Source organism: Eretmochelys imbricata, chromosome 6 (assembly GCF_965152235.1).
Source record: "Eretmochelys imbricata isolate rEreImb1 chromosome 6, rEreImb1.hap1, whole genome shotgun sequence".
In the NCBI taxonomy this organism is placed as follows: domain Eukaryota; kingdom Metazoa; phylum Chordata; order Testudines; family Cheloniidae; genus Eretmochelys; species Eretmochelys imbricata.
The window spans coordinates 68,017,891-68,045,474 of NC_135577.1; the positions used below are offsets into that span (position 1 = coordinate 68,017,891).

Consider the following 27,584-nt stretch of genomic DNA (forward strand, 5'->3'; position numbering starts at 1 on the left):
TTTAGCTCCTGGGCCTCTCCCCAGCTGATGATGCAAGTTACAGAATGGTTTTATGATAGAACCAAAAGTCCACTAGAAACTTACAAAACTTTTGATTTAAACCATAGGTGAGAATTAGGGACATTTAATTTACTGTGTCACAAGGTCCCTAAGGAATAGCTTTTGATTTCTAACAAGTTCTAACCAGTTTTTTTGCAGAAAACTGGTCTGCATGTGTGTTGGGCAGGTATTAATTGAATTAAAATATTGATCTGACATTTATATAATGTTGGATCTTTCACTAGCTATTTGTGTGTTAGATCCTCTACATCACTGTTAGTAGCTGGCTTCTGGGTACTACTGATGGTCAGTAAGGATGATAAGTCTGACGTAAATGGTGTTCTCTTTCCTTTTCAGACATTAATGGAACGTCGAATTAGACCATGGATCAACAAGAAAATAATAGAATATATTGGTGAAGAAGAAGCCACACTAGTTGATTTTGTTTGTTCAAAGGTTAATATAATTTTCCTCCGAATAACTTTCTAAACATCTGGGGTTTTTTTCCAGTTTAAAAAGACAATGGCCGGAGAATAACCGTTTGACGATACTACCAGTTTGCAATGTTGACCAGCAGCAAGCAGCCAACACTGATTTAGTGCATGTACCCAATTACAAGACAGCTCCTTTAATACTTACTTACTCGTAGTATGCATATATCCAAGGCTCTTTGCAGTCTGGTGCACACTTAACTGGATTTCTGTAGTGAGACCCTCCAGGGCAGCAGATGAGATTTTGCAGAAACTTCAGATGAATTAAAAAAGAGATGTTTATATAATTAATAATCAGTATGTTATCCCTGTTCACTTTCATACTTAATTCAGTTTTTTACCTTGCCCCATAGGTCTCAATTTTTAGTGTTTTATTGAAAATCCATAACTATTAGAAGTTCTTGGAGGGAAGCGGGAGGTTTTGCTTTTTTGGTTCAGAAGACTTTTGACATCTGAGAGGAATGTGGGAGACACTTTGGGAGTGTGGAATAAGCACGTTAGGTGGATATAAAATGAATGTGTTTGAAATATTTAACCATGGTGATATTGGTATTTGCATAGTTAGATTTCAAAATTAATAGATCATTGAAATGAATGTGGCAGTTGATACTTGCAACAGCTTTGGAACAAGCTGTTTGCAGATTCAGGCAGAGACCACTGGACTGATTTTACATTTGGTTCACTTTTTTTAAAAAGGTTTCTTCACAGCCACAGGGCTAGAAACATTTATTTTTTTTTAAATAAAAGCCTGGCTTCTGGAGCACAGTTCTGACAGGAGGTATTAATTTTAGCAAAGTTTTAATTTATTTGTTTAAACTTTATTAAATTTTATATATAATGCCACCCTTTCCTGGAAAAGGACTTTGAGCTCTGAAAAACAATTTCAGATATGTTAAAATAAATCCATTCAAATCTCTAACAAATAAAACAAAGTGATGGGGGATGATTGATACCCACCCACTCACTATTCTCCCCCTATCCTCTCCCAGTAGCAGATCCAGGTTGGAGGAGGGGGAATTCCCTCCCCCTCACTCCCCAAATTAGCACAGCCAGGCTCGAAGTGTAGGAGCAGTTAGTTGAATGAGTCCCTTGTGGCTTGTTGGAGCTAGTCAGTGCTGGTGCTTGTCCCACATGTTGACCTTGATACTAACACTACTGTGAAAGTAGATGCAGTCTTTAAGAATTCTTAACTTGCTGTGGAGAAACAGTGGGCTGCTCGCTATAGCAATTTCAAATTTAGGTTCATTTTTCAGAGATCTTTAGTATGAGTACAGTTCTTTGGTTCTCAGTTTGTAGACTGAAAACCATTTATTTGTTTCAGGTTATGGCTCATAGTTCACCGCAGAGCATATTGGACGATGTTGCCATGGTAAGCTGAAATTGAATATCAATTATCTTCTATTTTTCCCCCCTCATGCTTCCCCCTGGCCCATTCATACCTTTCAATTCAGATGGGTTGGTTTTGTTGCCTCGTATACATTATGTAGAAGCTAATAATTACAAACTCAGAATTTCTAACTTTGAATTTTTTTGAATCTCTGCCGGCATTCATCAGTTATGGACCCTTTCTCTGCAGCAGTTTGGGTATAGCAATTGACAGCAAACTTAGGATGAAGTTTGATACACTATGATAGCATTATGCAGTCATTGGTGATGGACTTTCTTAATTGGGATAGTGTAGTATGTTTAATGTTCAGAAGGAAACTGGAAATGGATGTACATTTCCAAAATAGTCATCTTTTAGGTTTTACATACCTCAAATCAGTCCACTTACAAGTAGACTGGCTCCACATCCTTGCCTTTATGATTTGACATATGTAAAATCTAAAACTGCAAATTTCTTTGGTACTGGAGAGAAGGGTTTTGTTCCTTTGGTGGAAAAGGTATCTTGTCAAGCATGCACAAGTCAACTTCTTCCTCCTGGAGAAAGCACCTAGGCAGTTCATATTTGTTTGTTAAACTAATAACAGTATTGATGCTAGGCAAAATTCATACTGTTTGTTGTTTAGATTGTGATAGAGCCCAAAATATGCTAGGCACTTTCTAAATATAGAGGAATACATGGTTTCTACCTGTGTAGATTCTAGATGGGCAAGCTGTGTTAAGACATAAGTACAGCATACAAGCAAAGTGATCACTGGGGGATGGGAGGGATCACATCTTCAGTTGCATCTTAGTTTGGGATTTTTAAGTTACACATGAAATTCCCCACCCCTAACCACCTCCTACAGTTCAGCTCCATTACAGAGATGGGAGAAGCAAATGCAACTGCAAGCTTCACTATGCCCTCCCAACATTGTCTTCCCCTTCCACATAAATAACAGTTCATTCATAAGATAGATAAAGGAAAAGATAAATAGATGACTTAGCTAGTTTCTTGTAGGTGTTGCAGAAGAAGTGAGTCTTCAGAAGGGATTTAAAAGAGAGGGTGGTGGCCATGTGAGTCACCTCAGGAAGGGCATCCTATGGAAGGATAGGGAGCAGCATGGAATAAATTATGAGGCAGTTGGAGGAGCAGACAAACAGCATCAAGGTGATGCAATGGGGCAACAAATGCATGGGAGAGTAAGTAGGAAGGGGCAGAGTTACATAGGGGATGATTTTGAGAAACTTGGTTTGATGTGGTGAAACAGATCCACTGGAAGAATCCAAAGAAGCAATAGGGAGGTCAGATTCTGACCTTACTGGCTGTGTTTTGTTCACATTAAAAGGGGGCAGGTGGGATGTGGGGAAGACCAGACCGCAGGTGGCTGTAGTACCCAGATTGGGACTAATGCTTTACACAGAGAAGAAAGCTTGAGTTTTGGGCATATTGTGTAGGAAAAAGGAAGAGCTGGCAGTGACCTCCAGATTGCAGATCTCTGTGCTAGGGAGGATAGCTGCATGGTCACTTGTGCTGGAGAATGGGATAAGAGGATAACACTGCTTTGCAGTTCAGCCTGTTGGATCGTTGTCATGCAGTCATGTTTCTGAAACTTAAAATTGCTCAGTTGCTATTCTGTAAAACAACTGTTGATGGTGGAAGGAGTGGTTGGGGACCATGATGCACGGATATTTAATAGCGATAGAACACACAGTGTGAAAGAGAGGTTCCAATACGAACTATCTGTGCCACTGCTTGTATAGCTTGCAGAGAGAACCCTTAGTCACAAAATTTGGATCCAGATTACAACATTTCCAAATTTCAGAGGGAGGCTCAGAAAAACATATATTTTGGTTTGGCCCATCCTAAAGATATAGGAGTCAGCCACAAAGTTTAGATATGGATCAGAACTTTTGACACTTCCACTCCCATCCTCCCAAACTTTAGGGTTCATATCCAGAGTTTCAGTTGGCCCTATCCCTAATTTGTGAATAAAATATGGCCTTCCCTAGATGACTAAATGTAGCACTGATTACTTGGAGTTATAATAAAAATAAGTACATACGACATGAAGTCAACTTAATGAAATAAGATACCTTGGGTTCACTTCACTTTCAAACTAAAATATGTGAAGTGATTGCAATCTGCTTGTGCAAATCAGAGGACCCTAGCCATACTCGTTAAACTTTATATAATGCATTACTGAAAAATTCAAAAGCTTTTTAGTTTTGCGTACTAGGATCATATCACCCACCATTTGACAATAATACATACAACTTTTTCCAGGAACAACTTAATATTGCTGCTTAATGATGGAAAATAACTTTATAACTCGATTTATTTTGCTCCCCAGACGTTTCTTTCCTATGAACACTACCAAAGTAATAAGTCTTTCTGCTAAGTTTAACTGTAGTGTCACTACCTAGAAACCCACCATAACCTAATATATATTTTTCCCCCACCTGTAGGTACTAGATGAAGAAGCGGAAGTGTTTATAGTCAAAATGTGGAGGCTATTGATATACGAAACAGAAGCCAAGAAAATCGGTCTAGTGAAGTAAAGCACTCTCCTTGCTTTTAGGGTTCCATTTGTTTTTGTTTTCCTTTTCCATCATTCAAGAACTTTGAATTTTCTCTGTCCTCGGAGACACTTGTGAGACCTGTATTTTTTTATGTAGAAAATGTGAAAAAAAAATTTGTCCTCTGCTCTGTTGAGGCCACTCTGCCCCCTCTCGGTTATGGTTATATGAATCCTGCATTGGTTCTCTTTATAATTCACCAGGTACAATTATTGGTATGTTTTATAAGATGCAGCTACTGTACAAGTCTCTGGTGATCTTGTTCGGCAAATCTGTTCCTTGTAAATATTAAAAAGACTCCCTTGTTTTGCAAAACATTTGCACTTAATGTGGAACTATATCATACAGACCAAGATAATTGATTTTACTGAAAGTGTATCATCCTCTCCCCCCCTCCCCCGTTTAATTTAAAGAACGATCATAATAGGATTGAAATTAGAATTGTAAAAATAGAATAAGTGGATGGAGCGACTTTCTTGGCTTTCACAGTATGCGTGTGAGCGTGCCTGCGACTGTTGATTTGTCCCCCCCATCTGACTTAGGGAGAGGAGTGGCCTTAAGCTTTTCATTGTATGTGAACCTGCAGGAAAAATGGTGGTGGTTTGCCAATTTAGAATTCCTTGTGAAACTGGCCAGAATCCCTCCTGCAGATGCTCAACCTTCCCATAAAGGGAGTAGATTGCAGGATGCTTCTTATTCTGTTATGTTGACGACAGGACTTCAGTGAGCACTATTTAATGCTTTTTTACCTCAGATGTTTTGTGCACGATTATTTCATTTTAGCCCTTCTCTGCTAGCCCTTCCTACCTCCAAAAATCTGATTTTTAAGAAATTACTTTTAAAACACCTTTTTTTAGAATTTAGCAGAGAAATTAATATGCCAGTTTAGGACATTTTGGGAAAGAAAAGGTTGAAGGATATAATTAACCATAGCCGTTTGTAAAACTAAATCATACTTTTTCAAACAATGTAGAAGTCTGTTTTTATGTCTACTATCAAACCAGCCCTGGTTTTGTTTTCCTTCATTTTTTGTACTGTAAGCAGTCTGTATCGTCATTGAAAGAGGGTGATATTTTCCTGCCTTGTCTGTATGGGATTTTTATAAACAAGCTGATGCGGTATAAATGATGAGATGTACTGTACACTGCATTTTTTATCTCATACCCAGGTAAAAAGGCACTGATGATGTGCGATGAGCCGTCTTGATTGCAGGATGAACGTTTTCCAGGGAGCAAAACAAAATCTCAAACATTTTTAATTTTTAAACACAATTCTTAATAGCAAACAAATTAAGTACAGCTGTTCAAGTATCTGTGTAACTGTATTTAACTGAAGGATACAGGTTGACCTGTTTAGAAAGCATAACTGTGACCTTGAGTTATTAGATTCTTGCATCTTAAGAGGACATTTGAAAACACTGTTCTTAACAAATGGGATCGTGTAAAGGTTCCGCCATGTAAATATTTCAAATATTAAAAATGTATATATTTGATTTGGGGGCTCAAATTCTTTTGGAGTTTCATACAGCATGCCATTTTATTAAACATATCTGTTCCGGGACAGGAACCAGAACAAATGTCCACAGAGGCTTTTTAACTCCTCTATATGGGCTTAACGGAAGAGTGCAGATGTGGTCCGACTCCTAACTTGCCCTTTTTCATCCCTTTGAGTTTGTATGTTTAAAGTGTGCTTTTCTTTATTTGGGTTGAGATCTAATATTATTTTATGTTGTGGTTTAGTTTGGGTTTTGGTTTTTTGCGCACACCCACGCACACTCCAACCTCCTCCAGACTAGTTTTTGCTCAACGTGTGTGACTGCCGCTTGATACTACCCCAATGGCACCCTTTGCCCCTCCTCCACCACCTTCTTCGTGGGCTCTTCCAGTTGCTGATGAAATTTGATGCTATGAACTCCAGGGTGGGAGTGAAGAGAGAAGGGGGGGAAGGAGAGCTGGTTGAACTTAAAAATTCAAGGCCTTATTTGTTCCCTCTAATACAGTCTTCCCATCTCTGTCCCTAATGATATTGTAGCAGAGCAAGTTGAACTGATCTTTAATGCCAAGCAAATGTCACTGAGACACAAACTGCTCTCCGCACTTGGTATTTTGCTCAACACCCCAACAGATTATGAAACTGAAGCTAGATCTCTGCTTAGCAGAACGCACTCAGCCAGTAGGATTGCTCTACATACCTGCCTATTAAATGATAATGGATTTGATGAATGCTTGTGCACTTGCTTCCTAGAGAAACTGAGTTGAATGAAGATCTGGGTGGACAAGACTTTGGTAAAATTTAAATTGGAATGTTAAGCAAATATGGATTAGTTGGGTAAACAGTACTTAAGTGTGTAAATTATTGGATTAGTGATTTATTTGGAAATTGGTTTTAAGGAAGTTGAGAATTTATATCACTCATGTATGTTTGGTAGTGAGTGCACAAGATTGGATATCTGCAGGTTCATAACTGATTCCCCCCCCCTTTCAGAATGCAACACTGACTGTAAAGTTTTTATGCTAGTGTTGCCTGTTTCTTGTTGCACATGTTACTTAAGTTATTAATGTGGTTTACCATTGAGACTAGTTTTACTGAGCTGTTTTCCACCCACTTAGAGGAGGATGATTCTAGTTTTTGTGAATATACAAAGATCAATATCCTCTAGGATGTTCTCTGGTTATGGTTGTGTTGTGCTTATGAACTTAAGTCTTTTCCCCTTGGATTCCTGTAAACATATTTATTAAAACAATCAGTTAGTGTTTGAAAACTTATATTTCTGATGTTTCTAGGCTTTTTAAATCTCAAAGCATTACATGGAATTGACGTCACTAGTATACAGAAAAGGAAGAAATGCTATTTGCTGGAATGGATTTCAGAATAAAGTAATCCCTAATAGCGCTGCAGAATTCTTAATATAGAATGTCTCTTCCTTAAGTGTTTTTTTCTTTCAACATACAAGAACAGGGTTATTTCAAAATACAGTTAGAAAAGAGTTGCTACAGTTGATTGTGTAAACTATTTTGAGAGACAAGGTGGGTGAGGTAATATCTTTTATTGGACTGACTTCTGTTGGTGAGAGAGACAAGCTTTCAAGCTTACTCAGAGCTCTTCTTCACCTTGCCCACCTTCTCTCTCTAATATCTTGGGACCAACATGACTACAGCGCATAAACTATTTTGATGCATATTTGACATTCTCTGACCATTCTGAATTATTTTATTCTCTGAACATGTGGAAACTTGGGCTTGTTGAATACATACTATTGACATGTCAGTACAGTGAGGAAGTGGATTAACTATATATTGGTCATGAGATCTTTTGGTTAACTGTCCCATAAACTTTGGTGGAAATTTGGTGTGGTGTGCTATAACAGCACATAAAATACTTTTGTTCTTATTATGGGATACATTTCACTGTGGTACAAATTAAAGGAAAAATATGTATCTGTTTTGGAAGCAATAAGGGGCCCTAGTCATGGATCAGGGCCCCATTGTGCAGAGCACTACAATTTAACTTTGGTTTAAAAACAAAAAGCCATACAGATGCTCTGAATATTCTGAGAATAACCCAGCAGCATTAATACCAATATACAAATATAGCACAATTTCCCTTGAAATATCAGGTTCATATTCCCACTGATGAGTGTTGCACCACCAGGTGGTGCCTAACAGTAGAACCTTCTTCAAATGTAGTGCCTATTAGAGCACACATGTGCCCCCTCCTACCCCTTCCCTTAGCATTTCCGAGAGGGAGGCTATATAAGGGGGCACTGCACCCGCTACCACCTCAGTTCCTTCCAACTGCTGCACCAGACAGAAGTTCTTAGTATAGCTTTTAATATTAAGGTAGTTTTACGTATAGATAGTTAGGACACTACCAAATTCACGGCCATGAAAAACGTGTCAGGGACTATGAAACCTGGTCTTCCCCGTGAAATCTGGTCTTTTGTGTGCTTTTACTCTATACTGTACAGATTTCATGGGGGAGACCAGCGTTTCTCAAATTGGGGGCCCTGACCCAAAAGGAAGTTGCAGGGGGGTTGCAAGGTTATTTTAGGGGTTGGGGGGGTCACGGTGTTACCACCCTTACTGAGCTGGGCAGCCGGAAAGCAGTGGCTGTTGGCTGGGTGCCCAGCTCTGAAGACAGTGCCCCACCAGCAGCGGCACAGAAGTAAGGGTGGCAACATACCATACCATGTCATCCTTAGTTCTGCGCTGCTGCTGGCAGCAGTTCTGCCTTTAGAGCTGCGTTCCTGGCCAGCAGCCGCCACACTCCAGCTGGCCAGCAGCCGCCACACTCCAGCTGGCCAGCTCTGAAGGCAGTGCCACCAACAGCAGCAACGCAGAAGTAAGGATAGCAGTACCCCAACCCCCTCTACAATAACCTTTCAATCCTCCTCCTCTTCCTCCCCCCCAAAAACTACTTTTTGGGTTAGGACCCCTACAATTACAACACTGAAAATTCAGATTTAAATAGCTGAAATCATGAAATTTATTATTTTTAAAATCCGATGACCGTGAAATTGGTAAGGCCCTTTAGATAGTACATATGGTTGGGTCCAGTGATGGTGGAACAGCAGAAGCAGTAGCTGGGCTTCATGAGATGTGCTTCATTCCCAGCTGCCTTCCTACTCTCTTTTCGGGTGTACTGCTTACCAGATTTTTCACACCCAGAGCATGCAAGAACTGGCGGAACAGACTAAAACTGCTGCTTTAAGAAGCTCTTGCTGCTTACACTGTCTTGTTCTGAAGGTTCATGGGATCCAAAGACCAAGAACCCTGTTTCAGCTCTGGTTACTTCCATATAGCAAGGCTAAGTTGTGTAAGGGTTCCAGGTTGTTGGGATCTTTGTCGGTCCTGGGATCTTTGTCGGTCCTGATCCTTTGACTAAAGCTTTCAAGGCTTCAAAGGCACCGTTGGTAGAAAAGAGCTGACTGCCTGCTAAGGAACCTAGAGCCATCTCAGTTCCAACTGTATTGGTTCTGAAAAAGCTGAGGGTGAACGTGGCTAGCGTTAGCAGTGCAAGATCCTAAATGTCCAACTTATTGGAGCCACCCAATTCTGACACAGCCTCTGTGCTTCTGATTTTGAAACCCAAATCGGTTCTGGGTTCCACTTCAAAGTCCAAAGTTGTGGACCTGTGTATTTCTCTGGTCTGATACTCTCCAGGCTTATGGCACCAGTTCCATCCTTCACTCCTGTTCCAGGACTATCCTCAGATCCAAAGAGGATGTTAACAGTGGTGACTGATGTGCACCTTCTTGTGTTTGAGTGTTCCTTAGATCTGACACGAAGTTGGTGATGAAGAAACAATCTGCTGCTTCTGAAAAGAGACTAAATTTCCTCTGCTTTTCTCCTTTCTCCAGATCTATCTATGCCACCACTTTCTAAGACTCGTATGGGATCTCTAGGGAGATCTTTCTTACCTTTTATCTCTCTCCACCATATGGTTCCATTGCTGTCTCTGGTGTGGTTCATAATGGATCTGAGGTTGGATCCTACTTAAGAGGAGGACAAAGGAAGAATTAAGAAACCTGATTCATCCTGGGGCATGCCCCATGATCCTTTTGCTCCTCCTGTGTGTTTCTGAATCTCCGCTACTGGAGATTGGCAGTTGTGGTCTTCATGAATTTTTGGATCATTTATGGATGGAGAGATGTTGGTGTTTCATCTGATATGGATCCAGTTAACAGTCCTCAGATCTAGTTCCTCTGGACCCATTGGCAGCTTCGACAGTTGTACCTGATATGCTTTCCGAAGAAGAGGATAAGGAGACTACTCCCTTTTTTTGAGCAGGAACAAATGGATATCTATATTGAATGTGATTTGTCACCTGATGAGCACGTGAGTGTAGCTTCTGCTTTCTCCCTTTCGGAGGATGCTCAAAAGTTCCATTGTGGCTGTGGAGGAAAACCACTCATTGAGTTTTTGACATTCTTGGTGCTACGTCCACGAATAAGGTGATGTTTCCTATTCTTGGATAGTCTTTTGCAGCCTAAGGCTGGTTATCTCTTGCTTCCTGTCTGTCTGCTTTCTTGGAAATAGGCTAACAGTATCAGATTCCCCCTGAAGGATTTTCTTACTTTCATACGCGTCCTGTGCCAAATTTCCTGGTTGTGTACTGCCAGTAATAGGTTTAGGTCTGGCAGAACTCACTCTGCTTTTGGGAGTTTAATTGTGGTGACCCATTACCAATTCCACTTGTGGGAAAGCTTGGCTTTCTTTGTCCAAGATTTGCCAGATGATAAAATGCTGGCTTAATTCTATTTTGGTAGGACAGAACATGGGAAAGCATGCCCTCAGAGCATCTTTTGATGTTTCAGACTCTTTCACCATAGCACTTGCATCCACAGTTAACTTGAGGAGGCATGCTTAACTCCCTTCGTCTTCTCTGGCTGCAAACACTACAGTTAAGGTGAAAGACCATCCCCTTTGAAAGGCAGATATTTTCAGCAATAAGACTGACAACTTGTTGGAGAAATTAAAGGAAATTAGATCCACTGCTAACTCTCTGGATCTTTAACCCTGGCTCAGAAAGGACAGTCTACACCTTTTTGATATTGGAGCAATATTACCCTCAATTGTCTGCTTATTTTTCCTCAAATATGAGATGTCAGCAACAGCAAGCCCCAGCTTCATTTCAAACCCAGCATAAAAAGAGGTCTTTCAGATCCAGACCTAAGATGAAACATCTGCTCCCTTTTCTTTGTCGTCTTTGAACACCAGGCCTCAGATTTGATGTGAGAATTGTGGACCAATCAGTGAGCATCTGTCCTTTTTAATTTAATGCTAGCCCAATTCATCAACAAATGGAGACTGATTACATCCAACTTACGGGCACTAGAAATTGAGAGGCTATGTCATTCAGTTTGAAAGACTATCCTGTTTCAGTTCCCCCTACCCTCCTCTTTTCAGAGAACCCTGCCATGAGGCTATTCTACTTACAGAACTACACAAACTGCTCCAGATAGGAGCAGTCAAGGTGGTTCCCAATATCTGTGGGGTCAGAGGTTCTATTCAAGATACTTACTGGTGCAGAAGAAAAATGGGTGTGTATGTCTGTACAATTTTCTTAAAATTAAAAATGGACAGATGCATCTAGAAGTTCCAATTTCGTATGTTAACCCTGGCCTCTGTAATTCTCTTGTTTGCACCTATGGATTGGTTTGCCATTCTCTATTTTAAAGGATGCTTACTTTCATATCTCTACCTGACATGGTCATTGAAATTACCTGTGTTTCATGGTGGTGGGATGCAATTTCCAGTACAAGGTGCCTGTCCACTGGGACCATAGCACCAAGTGTGTTTTCAAAGTGCCTTTCTGTGGTAACAGCGCACATGAGAAAACAGGGTATTTTTGTTTACCCATATTATAGGTTGCCAAAAGCTGCTGCAAGCAAGGATCTGTCACTTCACATCATGTTAACTGTGTCCCTCTTTTCAGCTCTGGGTCTGCTTCTAAATGTCAAAAAATAAAATCTCTGTCCAACTCAGAGAATTCTTTTTATAGGTTCTATAAATAGGTTCTCAATAGCAGGGAAAGCTTTTCTTCCAGAGGACGTATTTCTAGAAGTAGAGCAAGTGGTTTTGCTAATTTGAGCCTGCCAATCCTGGGAAGTTATGCTCTTCCTGGATCTCTTGGGTTTGAAGGCAGCTACCACTTAACTAACTCCATTTGCTCATCTCAGAATGAGACTGATGCAGCATTGGATGTCTCAAATCAACACAATTTACCTGGAAAGTCTTTAAAATGTCCTGTCCCCATGGTTCAGGATGTTCTAAATTCACCACGGTGGTAAATGGAGAGATCAAATGTTCCCAGAGGCAATCTGTTCAGTCCCACTTTGCCGCTGGTCATTATAACATCAGATGCATTAAACAGTGGATGGGGAGCCCATTAATGTCAATTTACAATCTGAGATTACTGCATTTCTCAAGAACAGACCTTGCAATAGATGTATTTGAAATTAAGAGCCATTCATTTGCCCCTCATATCTGTCCTTCTTTGTATAAAAGGAAAAGTTGTTCAGTTAGTGACAGACAATTCAACCGCTCTGTTTTACATGGACAAAAAAGGGGGTCCTCATTCTTTCCAGTTATATGCCAAAGTTGTCAGATTATGGGATGGGTGCATTCTTCAGAATATCTATCCTGCATTTAGCAGAGGAGAGCAATGTGCTTAGCAGATTGTCTCAGCAGAGACAGTTTTCAGATTCACAGGTGGTCCTTGAAGGATCAAGTAGCACAAGACATTCTCCTGTTGGGTCTGGCTTGATGTAGGTCTGTTTGCTACAAGGATCAATAAAAAGTGTCCTCGCTTATGTTCAAGAGTGGGGAGGGACAGTGAGTCCATCTCGGATGCCTTCTTTCTATATTGGGGAAGGGGTCTTTTGTATGTCCCCCCCCCCATTAATTCAGAAAGTGGTGAAGATTAATCAGGACAGGGCAAAAACTATATTGATTTCCCCAGTGGTATACAGACTTGCTGAGGTGTCAGACAGTCTTTATATGTGTCTTCCTCTGTCTCAGGATATCTTGTCACAGAAACAGGGCAGTATAGTTCATCTCGATCCTTAGTCTCTCTTCATCTGACTGTTTGGGCTATCAGACTTTGACTAGTCTTGAATAGTTATGATCCACATTAGTACGGAATATACTGCTTAATTCTAGAAAACTATCTACTAGAAAGTGTTACCATTTAAAATGTCTAGATTTGTTGCTTAGATGCAGGTAAAATCTGATTCTCCGGTTTCTGCTTCCATACCCTGTACTTTGAAACATTTAATGTACTTAAAATCTGAAAGGTCACCTTATTCGTCAAAAGTTTACCTGGCAGCTATTTCAGCTTATCATATTTTGGCTGATGGTAGATCTCTCTTTCTACCATTGTTTAGATAACCCATTTGTAAACTTTCTAACATGTATCCTCCAAGGGATACAGTTCCTTAATCTGACTTTTGTCTATGCTTATGAGGCTACCTTTTGAGCTTCTGGTGGAATGTTCCTTATTTGTCTATTAAAGTGGTCTCCTATTGCTATAACATGAGGGTGTGCGATTCATTCACCCTTCTGGTTGATGGCTGACTTGCCATTTACAAATTTTCATAAAGATGAGGTGGTTCTGAGACCTGATCCCAGGCTTTTACCAAACATATTATGAGTTTCACATCAATCAGAAAATAAATTTACAGTTTCCCCCAAAACCTCATGCCAGTAAAGGGGAATCTGCATTACTTACATCAGGTGCTAGAATGGGTCTTGCATATTATTAAAATTGAAATCAGAGTGTTAGGAGTTCATCTAGATTTTTTTTGTTTCCTATGTTAAGAAAAATAAGGCTCAGATTAGCCTTTCTTTGGGAATGTTTGGAAATGCTGATGTAAGGAGAAGGCAGTGCACGTGTTCTAAGGGGCACTTCTTGGAGGAGGGTTTACTGTTAGGTGCCACCAGGCAGTGTAGAGTCTTCTCAACTTGGGTTCCAAGTAACCTTCATTTTTCATTAGTACGTATAATGAAATGAAAGGGGAACCACAAATAAGATGCTTAGCACATAAAATGCACATAAAATGACAAGGAAGGTCCTGTTTTGTTGGATTTTTATTGCAGCAGTCTGATGGCACTGGGCAGATAAATGGTTTCTTTGAAGAGATTACTTTACAAGAACTACACTATCATTCCTGAAGTATTCAAAGATTCCACTTTATACAGCTGAGCCATTCCTTTCAGATGCTGTATTATACTTACAGCTGGGCATCTTCAGCCCACTGTTCATTAGTAACTGTTTCAACATTGTAGAGTCTACACTCCTGAAGACTTTCTGGAGCTGATACACGTCTGATGTGGATAAGTGAAGGTGTGACACTGCTACCCAAGTATGTCTTCTCTACTGACCTTACAGCTGTAGCTGAATCCCCTAGGTCAATCTGGAATCCAGGGTTGAAGATTCTTTGTCAAGTCTGTGGTTTGGGGTAGTTGATACTGTCACAATGTCTCCTTTTGTGTTGCTAATTTATGGCTTTTTTTCCTCCTTAATCCCTCTTCCACCATCTCCAAACACAAAAAATTAGAAATACCAGTGATTCTGTTCAATACTAGCTCATTTTTTTGTTGCCGTAATGAGGACAGAAGTTCTCACTGATGGGATCCTATTCTTTTGATATATTCACATTCCCATTAATGGGAGTTAAACATATGAAATTAGGAGATATAAAAACCTCATTTAAAAAAAATTGAGATGGCAAACATTTACTCGGGGTAATATTTTGTATTTTAGTAAATTACTGCTTCCAATTTTCAGGTGTCTGTAAGCAGAGTTACTACATTTCACTAAAGAACTTCACACTTTTAATTTCTCAGAATGAAACAGCTATTGAGTATTAAGTCTTTTTCTGAACGATTTTAGCTTGCTTTCATGTCTTCCAGTGAACTGCAAGTTGTCAAGGTTCCTTCCCCACTCTGAACTCTAGGGTACAGATATTGGGACCTGCATGAAAGACCCCCTAAGCTTATTTTTACCAGCTTAGGTTAAAACTTCCCCAAGGTTCAAACTTTTATGTTTTGTCCTTGAACCTTTATGCTGCCACCACCAAAGTGCCTAACAAAAATAACAGGGGAAGTGCCCACTTGGAAACACCCCCCCCCCCCCAAAAATCCCCCCAAGCACTACACCCCCTTTCCTGGGGAAGGCTTGATAAAAATCCTCACCAATCTGCATAAGTGAACACAGACCCAAACCCTTGGATCTTAAGAACAATGAAAAAGCAATCAGGTTCTTAAAAGAGAATTTAATTAAAGAAAAAGTAAAAGAAAAACCTCTGTAAAATCAGGAAGGGAAATACCTTACAGAGTAGTCAGATTCAGAACATAGAGAATCCTTCTAGGCAAAACCTTAAGTTACAAAAAGACACAAAAACAGGAATATACATTCCATTCAGCACAACTTATTTTATCAGCCATTTAAACAAAACAGAATCTAACGCATATCTAACTAGATGGCTTACTAACTCTTTACAGGAGTTCTGACCTGCATTCCTGCTCTGGTCCCGGCAAAAGCATCACACAGACAGAGAGGACCCTTTGTTCCCCCCCCCCTCCAGCTCTGAAAGTAACTTGTCTCCTCATTGGTCATTTTGGTCAGGTGCCAGCGAGGTTATCTTAGCTTCTTAACCCTTTACAGGTGAAAGGGTTTTTCCTCTGGCCAGAAGGGATTTAAAAGTGTTTACCCTTCCCTTTATATTTATGACACAAGTGTTGAGATACTAAACTATGAAGATTTGGGAAAGCTTTTAATATTGCGAGATTAGAAATGGTTCATGTTTATGGTGCCCCACCTTTTCTTTAAAAAGGGAGAAACTGACACTATATGCCACTTAAGCATATTTAGTAGCGTTTGCTCTCTAGTTTCTCTGGGAGGACTAGAACTCTGCCTCAGAAATGCCTTAAGTAGTTCACTGTTTCACCGTGATACAGGTAAGGGCCAGAAGGATTTCTCATAGCTTAAATAAGGGTGGATACCTTTCTGTTTGTAATCTTGAATGGTCTGATAGACTGAGCTCAGGGTCTTACAGCCAGGAACTCTTGAGTTGTTGTAAAGCCTTTGCTGACACAGCTCCCTTAGTAACCTTAAGCCTCTTGCTTAACCTCTGAGTCAGATTCATCCCTGCTGTAACTCCATTAATTTCAAGAGTAATACCATGGATGAATTTGGCCCTCTTCTCCATTTTACAGATAAGGAAAATACTTAACTTTGTATACAGGTGTCATAAAGACAGATTAATACTTGATACTTTCATGCAGCTATCAACTTACTTTAGGTGACATAATTTTGGACCACGTAGTTGACACTTGAAGTGAAATCCTGGCTTTACTGAAGTCAGTGGTAGTTTTGCCATTGACTTCAAGGGGGCCAGGATTTCACCTTTGTGTATAAAGGGGTAGGATCTGTCAAATGGGGCAAGTCATGACTTAGCAGGCAGACTTGTAAAGCTGTCAATGTAAAGAAATGCTAAGGGGGCTACCACCTTGGAATCTAAGTGTCAGTAATATGAGCAGCAGAAATGTCCAACAAGGTGTCTTCTCTGTGTTGGTTTTCATGTTGATAATAGGCCTGTTGAATTGCAGTTAACTCACACGATTAACTCAGAATTAATCTTGATTAAAAAATTAATCTTGATTGATTGCAGTTTTAATCACACTGTTAAACAACAGAATATCAACTGAAATTTAATATTTTTGGATGCTTTCTACATTTTCAAATATATTGATTTAAATTACAACACAATACAAAGTGCAGAGTGCTCAATTTATATTATTTTGATTACAAATATTTGCACTGTAAAAATAATAAAAGAAATAATATTTTTCAGTTCACCTCATACAAGTACTATAGTGCAATCTCTAGCGTGAAACTGCAACTTACTAATTTTTTTTGTAAAATAACTGCACTCAAACAAAACAATGTAAAACTTTAGCGCCTACAAGCCCACTTGGTACTACGTCTTGTTCAGCCAATTGCTAAGATAAACAAGTTTGCTTACATTTACAGGAGATAATGCTGCCTGCTTCTTATTTACAATGTAACCCAAAAGTGAAACAGGTTTTTGTATGGCACTTTTGTAGTTGGCATTGCAAGGTATTTACGTGCCAGATATGCTAAACATTCATATGCCCCTTCACGCTTTGGCCACAATTCCAGAGGACATGTTTCCATGCTGATGATGCTCGTTTAAAAAAATAATGCGTTAATTAAATTTGTGACTGAACTCCTTGGGGGAGAATTGTATGCCTCCTGCTGTTTTACCCGAATTCTCCCATATATTTTGTTATAGCAGTCTCAGATGACCCAGCACATGTTGTTCGTTTTAAGAACACTTTCACTGCAGATTTGACAAAATGCAAAGAAGGTACCAATGTGAGATTTCTAAAGATAGCTACAGCATTTGACCCAAGGTTTAAGAATCTGAAGCGCTTTCCAAAATCTGAGAGGGACGAGGTATGGAGCTTGCTTTCAGAAGTCTTAAAAGAGCAACACTCTGATGCCACCAAAAAAGAAAATCAGCCTTCTGCTGATGGCATCTGACTCAGATGATGAACATGTTGGTCTGTAATGCTTTGGATCGTTATCGAGCAGAACCTGTCATCAGCATGGACACGTCCTCTGAAATGGTGGTTGAAGCATGAAGGGACATATGAATCTTTAGCGCATCTGGCACGTAAATATCTTGCGACACAGGGTACAACTGTGCCATGCGAATGCCTGTTCTCACTTTTAGGTGACACTGTAAACAAGAAGCAGGCAGCATTATCTCCAGCAAATGTAAACAAATGTCTTTGTCTGTGCGATTGGCTGAACAAGAAGTAAGACTGAGTGGACTTGTAGGCTCTAAAGTTTTACATTTTGTTTTATTTTTGAATGCAGTTATTTTTGTACATTTTTAAGTTCAACTTTCATGAAAAAGAGATTGCACTACAGTACTTGTATGAGGTGAACTGAAACATTTTTTTTTACAGCGCAAATTTTTGTAATAAAAAATAAAGTGAGCACTGTATGCTTCGTAGTCGGTGTTGTAATTGAAATCAATATATTTGAAAATGTAGAAAACATCCAAAATATTTAAATGAATGGTATTCTATTGTTTAACAGCATGATTAATCGTGCAATTAATTTTTTTAATCACTTGACAGCCCTAGTTGATAACCTTACTGACTAGCCTTATTTTTACAGGCACCAGTTTGACTCAATTTGTCTCACAATTTATGACTGACTATTGTACTGTAAAACACTCAGCATGTCCACACGACCCCATAGAAAGCTGACACATGTACCAAAGTATAAGTCTGATTTAATTTTGGCTGATTTATAGTGGCTACTCAGCGTTGTTCACTTAACTTCAGTTTGAAAATACAGTGTTTTGTTTGAAGGAATTTGTGGTGGTCTGATTTGAATTCTCTCATTTAGATAACCATTTGTACCCCCCAGCACTAGACAGTTAAACAGAGAAATACAGAATCCTTCCCAGTGTAAAATTCAAGATTGTCTAAAGTGTCTATACTAGATTTTAAAGAAATCCCATTTATTTTATAGGGTGTATAGCCATCTCAAATAGGGTTTTCGGCTTTTTGAAAATGGAATTCAGGATCATCCTTCAAATATAATAAGGTAAGTTAGTCCTTTTCAAACCTGAATTTGCCTCCATCCCCACAAAGTCCCAATTACTGTATTCTTACTAAAGCAGGCTTACTGACTTTACATGAAGCTTAGATTTTTTTTACACTGATTTAAAAAAAATTAAAATCTTGAAGTGAGGAGATATACCCCTCAATTTGGGGAATATTTTTAAGTGTCAGTCAGATGATGAGTCATAGGGCAATGGCTCCCTGTTCTTCAAACATTCCCCTCCCCTAGTCCTCCCTCCACCTGGTGACTGATCAAACAGGACAAGCTCATTACTACTAATTTACAACAGGAAGATGAAGAACGCAGCTATGTAGACGGCCGTCTGTTTTGTATGGGTTATTTAAAGGCAGCATGAAGACTGTAACTTGTGGCATACCAACTACCAAACACCTTTTTTGTATTCAGAGTACCCCACTGAACCAACCTACCTTGGTAGAAAAAGCAAAGATGATTGTGAGGCAGTAGCCTATATCAATCCAAAGAAAACCCTCTAGCAGCTCCTAACTCGAACACTGTGAACAGATGCAACTACCCTGGTCAAACAGAGAAGCCCGTCAGGCCCACAATGCACAACCTCAACGCTCAAGGCCCAATAGCAACTTACTAGAGGTGAAAATTTTCATATTAGTTTACTAAAACTGCAACACCAAGAAAAGTTGATTTGAGAGCTAGACTCGCCTGACAGAGTAACACTCAGGCAAAGTTTCAGATAAAATAGCTAACTTGGGCAATAGCCTGTTTCACACATTTTGTCCACTCAGCTTCTTCCTATAATTTTAAGACCTAGTCCATCTCTTGGTAATTGCAGGATTGTTGCTTATATTGAGTGTTTTGTTTACTTCAATTCTGAACATCTTAAACAGGCTTCCCAGTTCTGTGGGAGATTGTTCTAGTCTAACTGATGATCAATGCTTTCCAATTTTTGTCAATGGTATTTTTTTTAACCCCTACCTGAGCTTGTCTTCCTCTGAGGAAAGCTGGTCTTGCTTTATCTCTTTTGTCTTGACAGCTCCCTTGACAGTGTAGTGGAACTAGGGCAGAATGCTAACATTTGAGTGATTTGGGCCTTTTTCTTATGAAGGGTTGGGTGGGATGACTTTTAGTGATCCCATATTTAGGGTAAGTAGACCAGAAATGACATATGTGAAGATGGGATATGGTCTATTAGCTGAATCTGCAGCAGACTTTCTGGTTTTCTGCCAAACTTGGATTTGTGCAAAGATTTTGTGCGTTTATTTTTTTTCTTAATTTACTTGGCTGCTTTCCTTGGACTATGCTACTTCATGCTGCTTGATGTCAATAATGAGCCTGAAGAATTTCAGGGTGAGAAATTTCTGTGCATGCTGTGGGAGGTTTCTCACTTTCCAATTATTTTACCTTTTCATCCTGCTATGAACTTAGTTATTTTTAGAACACTTCTAGCCTTGTTTTCTGGATTGCAAAGAAGTTACCATCAAGTGACTTAAGGACAAGATCTCCTAAGAGCCTCCACCATAGTACTTTTACTGTATACTATGTAAGAGCCTAAAGTCTTCCACCTTGTTAATAGGTGATCGCTTTCTCTAAAATTGAGGTGAATAAGAAGCCCTTCCTATTCAAGAACAGACTCTTTTCGACCCTAGGTTTTTAGTATCACGATCTACCTGGTTTCAGAGTAGCAACCGTGTTAGTCTGTATTCACAAAAAGAAAAGGAGTACTTGGGGCACCTTAGAGACTAACCAATTTATTTGAGCATAAGCTTTCATGCATCCGCTGAAGTGAGCTCACAAAAGCTTATGCTCAAATAAATTTGTTAGTCTCTAAGGTGCCTCAAGTGCTCCTTTTCTTTTTACGCTCTACCTTGTGAAAGCCAAGTCCTTCCTGTCATTTTTTGTAATATTTAAAGTTGTTTAGCAGATAACGACACGTGGAGGTGCTTGTTTGAGGAAAAGGTTCAACTAGTTTACAAAGGCTCTGCCGTGATGTAGGCTCTATTCCAACGCCAGGGCTACACCTCTCCTCGGCTGCTATGGCTCAGTTTTTTCCTGGTCGCGGAGGTGCAGTTCCAGGCTGAGTGATCACCATCCGCCACAGCAACTCCTAAGTCATTCCCCGCGCCCGCCCCGAGCAGCTCAGCACGGGGCGCCGAGGTTGTGCGGGCTGCAGGACGGGACGGGAGGGCAGGACGGTGACTCCACAGTTGCGGGGACTGCCCCCAGCCCCTTTCCCGCACCGCATACCCAGCACGACAAGTGCGCAGCGTCCTTCCGGCCGCTCCCCTGCGCTGGCTGCGGGCTCTGGCGGGCTGGCGTCAATGCAAAGGCCGCGCTCAATTCCCGCCCTCTTCGCCCTCTGGCCGCCGGACCCCGCCCCGCTACTGGCGCGGGGGTCACCGGAACAGCTACACGGGAAGCGGAAGTGAGGTCATCGGGTGGGGGCGGGGCCCGGGGCGGAAGCAGCTGGGGCCGGACGCTCGGAAGGGAAACAAGAAACCAGCAGCGGTGAGTGGCGGGGGAAGGGGGCCGCGTGCTCTGAGGGGCCTGGAGTCTCGGGTGAGTCCCGGCGGGGGCGGCTCCGGCCCCTGTGACTCCCGGCGCTGCGCCGACCCCGGAGCCCGGGCTGGGTGCGCCTTGTACGGGCCTGGGCCCCGCTCGCTGAGCGCTGCTGGGCTCCGGGAGCCGCTGACCCCGCAGGGCCTAGGGAGGGGCTGGCGCCCGGACGGTCCCTGCTTGTGTTCCGGGGCAGCAGGGCCGGTAGGAGGCCCACGGCCAGAGCGGAGGGGGTTGAAGGGACGGACACGGGCTCCTCCTCCAAGTGCTTCCTTCCTCCACACCCGAGTTGATTGTGTTACCGGAGCGCCAGAGCCCAGCCCTGACCCAGGGGCCCCCTTGTGCCAGGCGCTGCCCAGGCCGGAACAAAAAGATGGTGCCTGCCCCCAAAGAGCTTTACAATCTGAGGGGGTGAGGGGCGCTGCTGGGCAGGTTGGAGGCGCTGCTGCTGCCGCTCACCCCCCTGTAGCCAGGCCGTAACTCTGACATCTTTAACCTGCACCAAATATTCTTACACGTCAAACAAACAAAAGCTCTGGCAAGGATCGCTTGTACAGGAGGGGTTTGACTTTAGGTGCAGAATCATATGTATCTATTTTTATCTTCTTTAGACTTCAATAAAAATTCTTCAGGGCAGCAGCTACTTGAAGTTGCATCATGTCTGCTTTCAGAGTAACAGCCGTGTTAGTCTGTATTCGCAAAAAGAAAAGGAGTACTTGTGGCACCTTAGAGACTAACCAAGGTGCTCCCACCTTTTAAGCATCTGACTTGAGACTGGAGGGAAGCTTTTAATTCATTAATGCAAGACCTAAGTATTTAGTTCTTATTCTGTAGTTTTCTGGGCTTTACTATGTAGAAGCCAGTTTAGTAGTGTGGTTGATGGAAGGTTTGAGTTATGCTTGCTCTTGAAACAAAATTTAGAATGTGTGGTAAGAAATGAAGACGTTTTTGGAGTGTGAAACTGTCCAGTACCACAGTGACAGTCTATTCTGACAACATTAAAATGATTAGATGGAGAGAGGAGGTTCCTTTCTAGCAAATGCTTGTGAAGTGGCTGACCAATTGGCCATAGCCATTGATGGAAACAGAATTTATCCTGAAGAAGAGTGTAGTAGGGATTCCTGGGTCCTTTTAATATAGGGATTTATATTACACTAATTATTGACATATCTAGGTTATGTATTTCCTGTAATTTAGCTTTATCCTACAGCTGTTTTGTTAACTGTGGGACTGTCATCTTATTGGTCAACACTGATTTCTTTTGCAATCAAAGTAAAGAGATCCAGATCTCAGTGCCTGGAGGAACTGAGTTTAGTGCTTGCCTCTGATTCTGAGGAGTGCTGCAGAGGCAGATCTACTGGGCTCTCAAGGAAGAGTGTCTTATTGTTGGGATTTTGAGCATTTCTGATAATGAGGCCTCTGCTAAGCATTGCACCTCTCAGATACTACTTTATGGTTACAAACCCCCTTTGAAAGGACTTCCTTTGCAGTCTGTCTATGCCTCTTCTAAATCAACAGGTCACCAAGCAGTGATGTGTAGTTCCGAATCCTACCGTTGCTTCCATAGCATTGTTAGCTATATATCTGCAACTTCAGGAAATAAGAAGCCCTAACAATGTAACTGAATTCCACATTGCATTACTGTTCCGAGGGATGACTTATTTGTTAGATGCATGTTGTGGCAATTACTTTAAAGTGGGGTTAAGAGGATCACAGTGAATTGGACATACAAGAAACTAAAGCATTGAGCAGACTGATTTATAGGGAGGAGTGAAACTGGGTGACTTGTTTGATGCTATTTCAGTGTAGGGTTAAGAATCCAATGAATTCTGCCACAGCAAGTGCCATGGTAGGCCAAACCGTGGGATTATTGAAGTTACCAGATCATATAATCAGATGTTCACTGTCCTCTAAGTGACAATAGCCAATTCAGTCCTGCAGGTTCCTTCATTGTGAATAGTGGGAGAAGGGAGAGTATTGACCACATCTGACTACCCACTGATCTTACCACCAGGGCTGAAACTGCCAGGAAATGTTACTGGTGATAGCATTGTTCAGAATCCCTTGTCAGGCCGCTGCTGATGGTAAAGTAATATCTCTAACTTCTAGATCAACACTGAGGTTATGCTAGCAATTAAAACAAAATCCCAGTTCAAGTAATTTGTTAAATAATGCAAGGTTTACCTTTCTGTGGTTTTTAGACTGAGAAATATTTTTACAAGATAAGTTTGCAGGTTGAAATGTCTATAGCAAAATTGCTTTGTCAAATTTAGAAGGAACATACAATACTGCTAAAACAGATGATGTCCTGTTATGAAGTTTGTAATAGACTCTGGAGTGTTTGGTAATTAAAACAATTGCCTTCTGGTTGGGTAAAGTACACTTCCCTTTCTGTTCCTAATTTAAAGAGACACTTGACTTAATAGTGTTAGAAAGAAACACATTTGTTTACACATTACTAATAACTTAGATGATTAAATGTAAAGTTTTTAAAATTAAATTTACCATGACTGTAACTCACTGCTCTGTTTCCTTTTTCATTTTGATGGGGAAAATAGTCAGTTTGCTTATACTCATTCACTTCTAGGTTCTTCTCAGTACTGTAATATTTTGGCTTCAGAAATTTTAGGGTCATAGATTCCAAGGGCAGAAGGGACCGTTGTTGTTGTTATCTAGTCTGGCATCTTGTATAACAGAGGGGCCATAGAACTTCCCCAGAATAATTCTTAAAGCATATCTTTTAGAAAAACACCCCATTTTGATTTAAAAATTGAGAGTGATGGAGAATCCACCACAACCCTTGGTAAATTGTTCCAATGGTTAGTTGCTCTTTTTTTTTTTTTTTTTTAAAAAAGAGTCTTATTTCTAGGGCCCTACCAAGTTAACAACCATGAAAAATGCATTGTGGACCGTGAAATCTGGCTAGTGTAGGAGAGGGGCAGAGCTGGGGGTGCCCCAGCCAATGACTCCTATCTAGCTGCTAATCATGGCCAGGCTGGGCAGCGATGGGACTTCCTCGTCCCCTGCTGCAGCTGGGGAAGGTTCTTGGAGGTGGATTTGACCTGGGAGCAGCCCCTGCAGGGGAAGAGGAAGTCCTGTCCCTTCCCAGCCCTGCTAAGACTAGCAGATGGAGCCCAATGTGCGGTATGAGGCCCTGGCTGAAACGTCCCAAGCCCTGCCCCTCACCCACTCCAGGCCCAATGTTCAAGACCTAAAGAGTTCTTTGGCTGCCTGGGGAGGGTACAGACCACGGCACCCCCTGACCATGGGGCTGGTGGTTGCCCACCAATAAGGCCAGCCCTGCTCCCCGAAAAGTGATGACCCTGCATACGCTGTGACCTCCCGCCTACAATAGCTTTAGGACACCCTTATGGGTCACAACCCCCACAGTTATAATACCTTGAAATTTCACATGTAAACATCTGAAACTGTGAAATTGACTATTTTTAAAATCTTATGACCATGAAATTGACCGAAATGGGCTGTGGCTTGGTAGGGCCCTACTTATTTCGAGTCTGAATTTGGATAGCTTCAACTTCCAACCATTGGATCATGTTATACCTTTCTCTACTAGATTGAAGAACCCATTATTCAATACTAATTTCCCACGTAGGTACTTATGGGCTGTGATCAGGTCGCTCCTTAGCCTTCTCTCTGTTAGTCTGAACTCCTTGAGTTTATCCTGTATGTCATATCATGGCTCTTCTCTGAACCGTCTCCAATACATCAACATCCTTCTTGAATTGTGGGCACCAGAACTGGACACAGTATTTCGGCAGCAGGCAGTCACATAGAATCATAGAATATCAGGGTTGGAAGGGACCTCAGGAGGTCATCTAGTCCAACCCCCTGCTCAAAGCAGGACCAGTTCCCAACTAAATCATCCCAGCCAGGGCTTTGTCAAGCCTGACCTTAAAAACCTCAAAGGAAGGAGATTCCACCACCTCCCGAGGTAACGCATTCCAGTGCTTCACTACCTTCCTAGTGAAAAAGTTTTTCCTAACATCCAACACTTGTGTCAAATATAGAGGTAACATAATTTCCTACGCAAGACTCCCCTATTTATACATCTGAGGATTGTATTAGCTGTTTTGGCTACAGTGTCGCACTGGCAGCTCATGTCCAGCTCATTATCCACAATAATCCCTAAATCTTTTTTAGAGTGTCTGCTTCCCGGGAAGGAATCCCCCATCCTGTAAGTATGGCCTATGTTCTTTCTTCCTAGATGTATACATTTACACTTAGCCACATCTTGTTTGTTTGTGCCCAGTTTACCTAGCAATTCAGATCACTCTGTATCAGTGACTTGTCCTCTTCTTATTTACCACTCCCCCAATTTTTGTATCTTCTGCAAATTGTATCAGTGATTTTTTCCAGGTCATTAATAAAAATGTTAAATAGCATAGGGCCAAGAGCAGGTCGCTGTGGGACACCACTAGAAACACACCTGGTCAATGATGATTTCCTGTTTATAATTACATTTTGAGAGCTATCAGGCAGTTTTTAATCCATTTAATGTGTGCCATGTTAATGTTATCATTTTTTTTTAAACAAAATGTTGTGCAGTACCAAATCAAATGCCTTACAGAAATAAGTCTGTTATATCAATACCATTACTTTTATCAGTCAAATTTATAATCTCATCAAAAAATATCAAGTTAGTTTGACAGGGTCAATTTTCCATAAGCCCATCTTCATTAGGGTTAGTTATATTACCCCGTTTTATTTCTTTATCAATCAAGTCCCATATCAGCCACTCCATTATCTTGACAGTGATCAATGTCAGACTGACAGGCCTATACTTACCCAGGTCATCCTATTTACTATATTTAAATATTGGCACAATATTAGCTTACTTCCAGTCTTCTGGAACTTCCCCAATGTTCCAAGGTTTATTGAAAATCAACATTAATGGTCCAGTGAGCTTCTCAGCCTGCTCTTTTAAAACTTAAATACAGGCTATCTGAGCCTGCTGATTTAAAAAAATGTTAGACTTTAGTAGCTACTGGTTAATCTCCAGTAATACTGGTGGAATGTAAAGCGTGTTATCGTATGATGAGACTACATCATCTGGTTTTTGTTTGTTTTTTCCCCAAATGCAGAACAGGCATGTTCAATAAATATTTCTGCCTTTTCTGCATTATTCTACCGTTTCCAGCGAGTAATGAACCGTAACATTGTTAGGATTCTTTTTCTTCCTAATATATTTAGAAAACTCCTTCTTATTGTCCTAACTCTTCTGGACATAATTTCTCCTTGTGTCCCTTTGCTTCCCTTATAAATTTTCGACAATTTCTTGCCTCTGATTTATATTCATTACTGTCAATGTCCCTTTTTTCCATTTGTTATATATAGTTTATAGCTGCCTTCACTTCCCCTTTAAACCAGGTGGGTTTTTTAACCTATATATCCTTCCTCAGTTGCGGCTTTTTGGGCATCAACTAAAGTGTTGTTAAACAATTCCCAATTATCATTCATATTTTTCTGATTAAATTCGTTTTCCCAGCTGATTTCACTCATAATTGCTTTCAGCTTTGTGAAACTGGCCCTTTTAAAGCACCAAGTATATGTTCCACTGGTTTGGACTTTATTCTGTTTGCCCATTATAAATGTGATCAAGTCATGAAGATTTGTACCTAAGCTACCATTAATTTTTAGTTCTGTGATCAGTTTCCCTTTGTCCCGTCAAGACTAGTTGGACGTTATCTGTAATAGGATGTTTTAGTACTGGCAGCATGAGATCTCCAGCAAGTCATGGAATTGAAGTCCCCCATGATCATGCATCTCTTTTATTCTTTACACATTATAGATAGAAGTGTTCATCCTGTTCCCTAGTGTGGTTTGATGCTCTATAACAGACACCAGCTAATACCCCATCTTCGTTGTGTTAGGACATTGATCCATAAGCATTCAAGGTAATTTTCTTCTGAGTTATCAGTGACTCAGAAACAGATAATGCCATTTTTGACATAGAGTGGCACTCCTGCTCCTCTTTTGTCCACTCAGTCCTTCCTAAATAGGTTGTAACCATTGATTTTAACATTCCAATAGTGCAAATTATCCCAGTGGGTTTCAGTAATACCAAATAGATCAAATTTATGCTTATAAATGAGCAATTCCCATTCCTTTTGTTTATTATCCAGGTTCCTAGTATTGGTGTTGAGGCAATTAAATAATTTCTTTTCTCCTTACCCTTTGTTTCCTTAATTAATGCTGTTCTCGACATCTTGATTTTATCCTCAGTGAACGATCACATCTTCCCTCTTTTTACCCTCCCCTTTTGTTGTCAATTTAATGTCCTCCTGACATTTCTAGCTAACCTATTCCCAAGAGATGATTTCCTCTTTTACTGGGGTGGAGGCCATCCACACTATACAGCCGCCTCTTCCTATAGAAGTTAGACCAGTGTTACTC

General features: G+C 40.8%; 2 protein-coding genes across 5 annotated transcripts in view; both read left to right on the plus strand.

Annotated features, from left to right (window-relative positions):
* Positions 1-5,964, plus strand: part of RBM25 (RNA binding motif protein 25) — a 40,155-nt gene extending 34,191 nt beyond the window's left edge. For both annotated transcript variants that reach the window (XM_077818761.1, XM_077818762.1), the window contains 3 exons: positions 397-495; positions 1,852-1,899; positions 4,362-5,964. In XM_077818761.1, the coding sequence (XP_077674887.1) occupies positions 397-495; positions 1,852-1,899; positions 4,362-4,454 (240 nt within the window). In that variant the 3' untranslated portion in view covers positions 4,455-5,964. The remainder of the gene's footprint in view (positions 1-396; positions 496-1,851; positions 1,900-4,361) is intronic.
* Positions 5,965-21,075: 15,111 nt separating this feature from the next.
* PSEN1 (presenilin 1) overlaps positions 21,076-27,584 on the plus strand; it is a 54,113-nt gene continuing 47,604 nt past the window's right edge. The window contains exon 1 of one of the 3 annotated variants that reach the window (XM_077818764.1): positions 21,076-21,122. The gene's annotated coding sequence lies outside the window, so the exon portion shown is untranslated. The other 2 variants (XM_077818765.1, XM_077818767.1) reach the window with 2 other exon arrangements.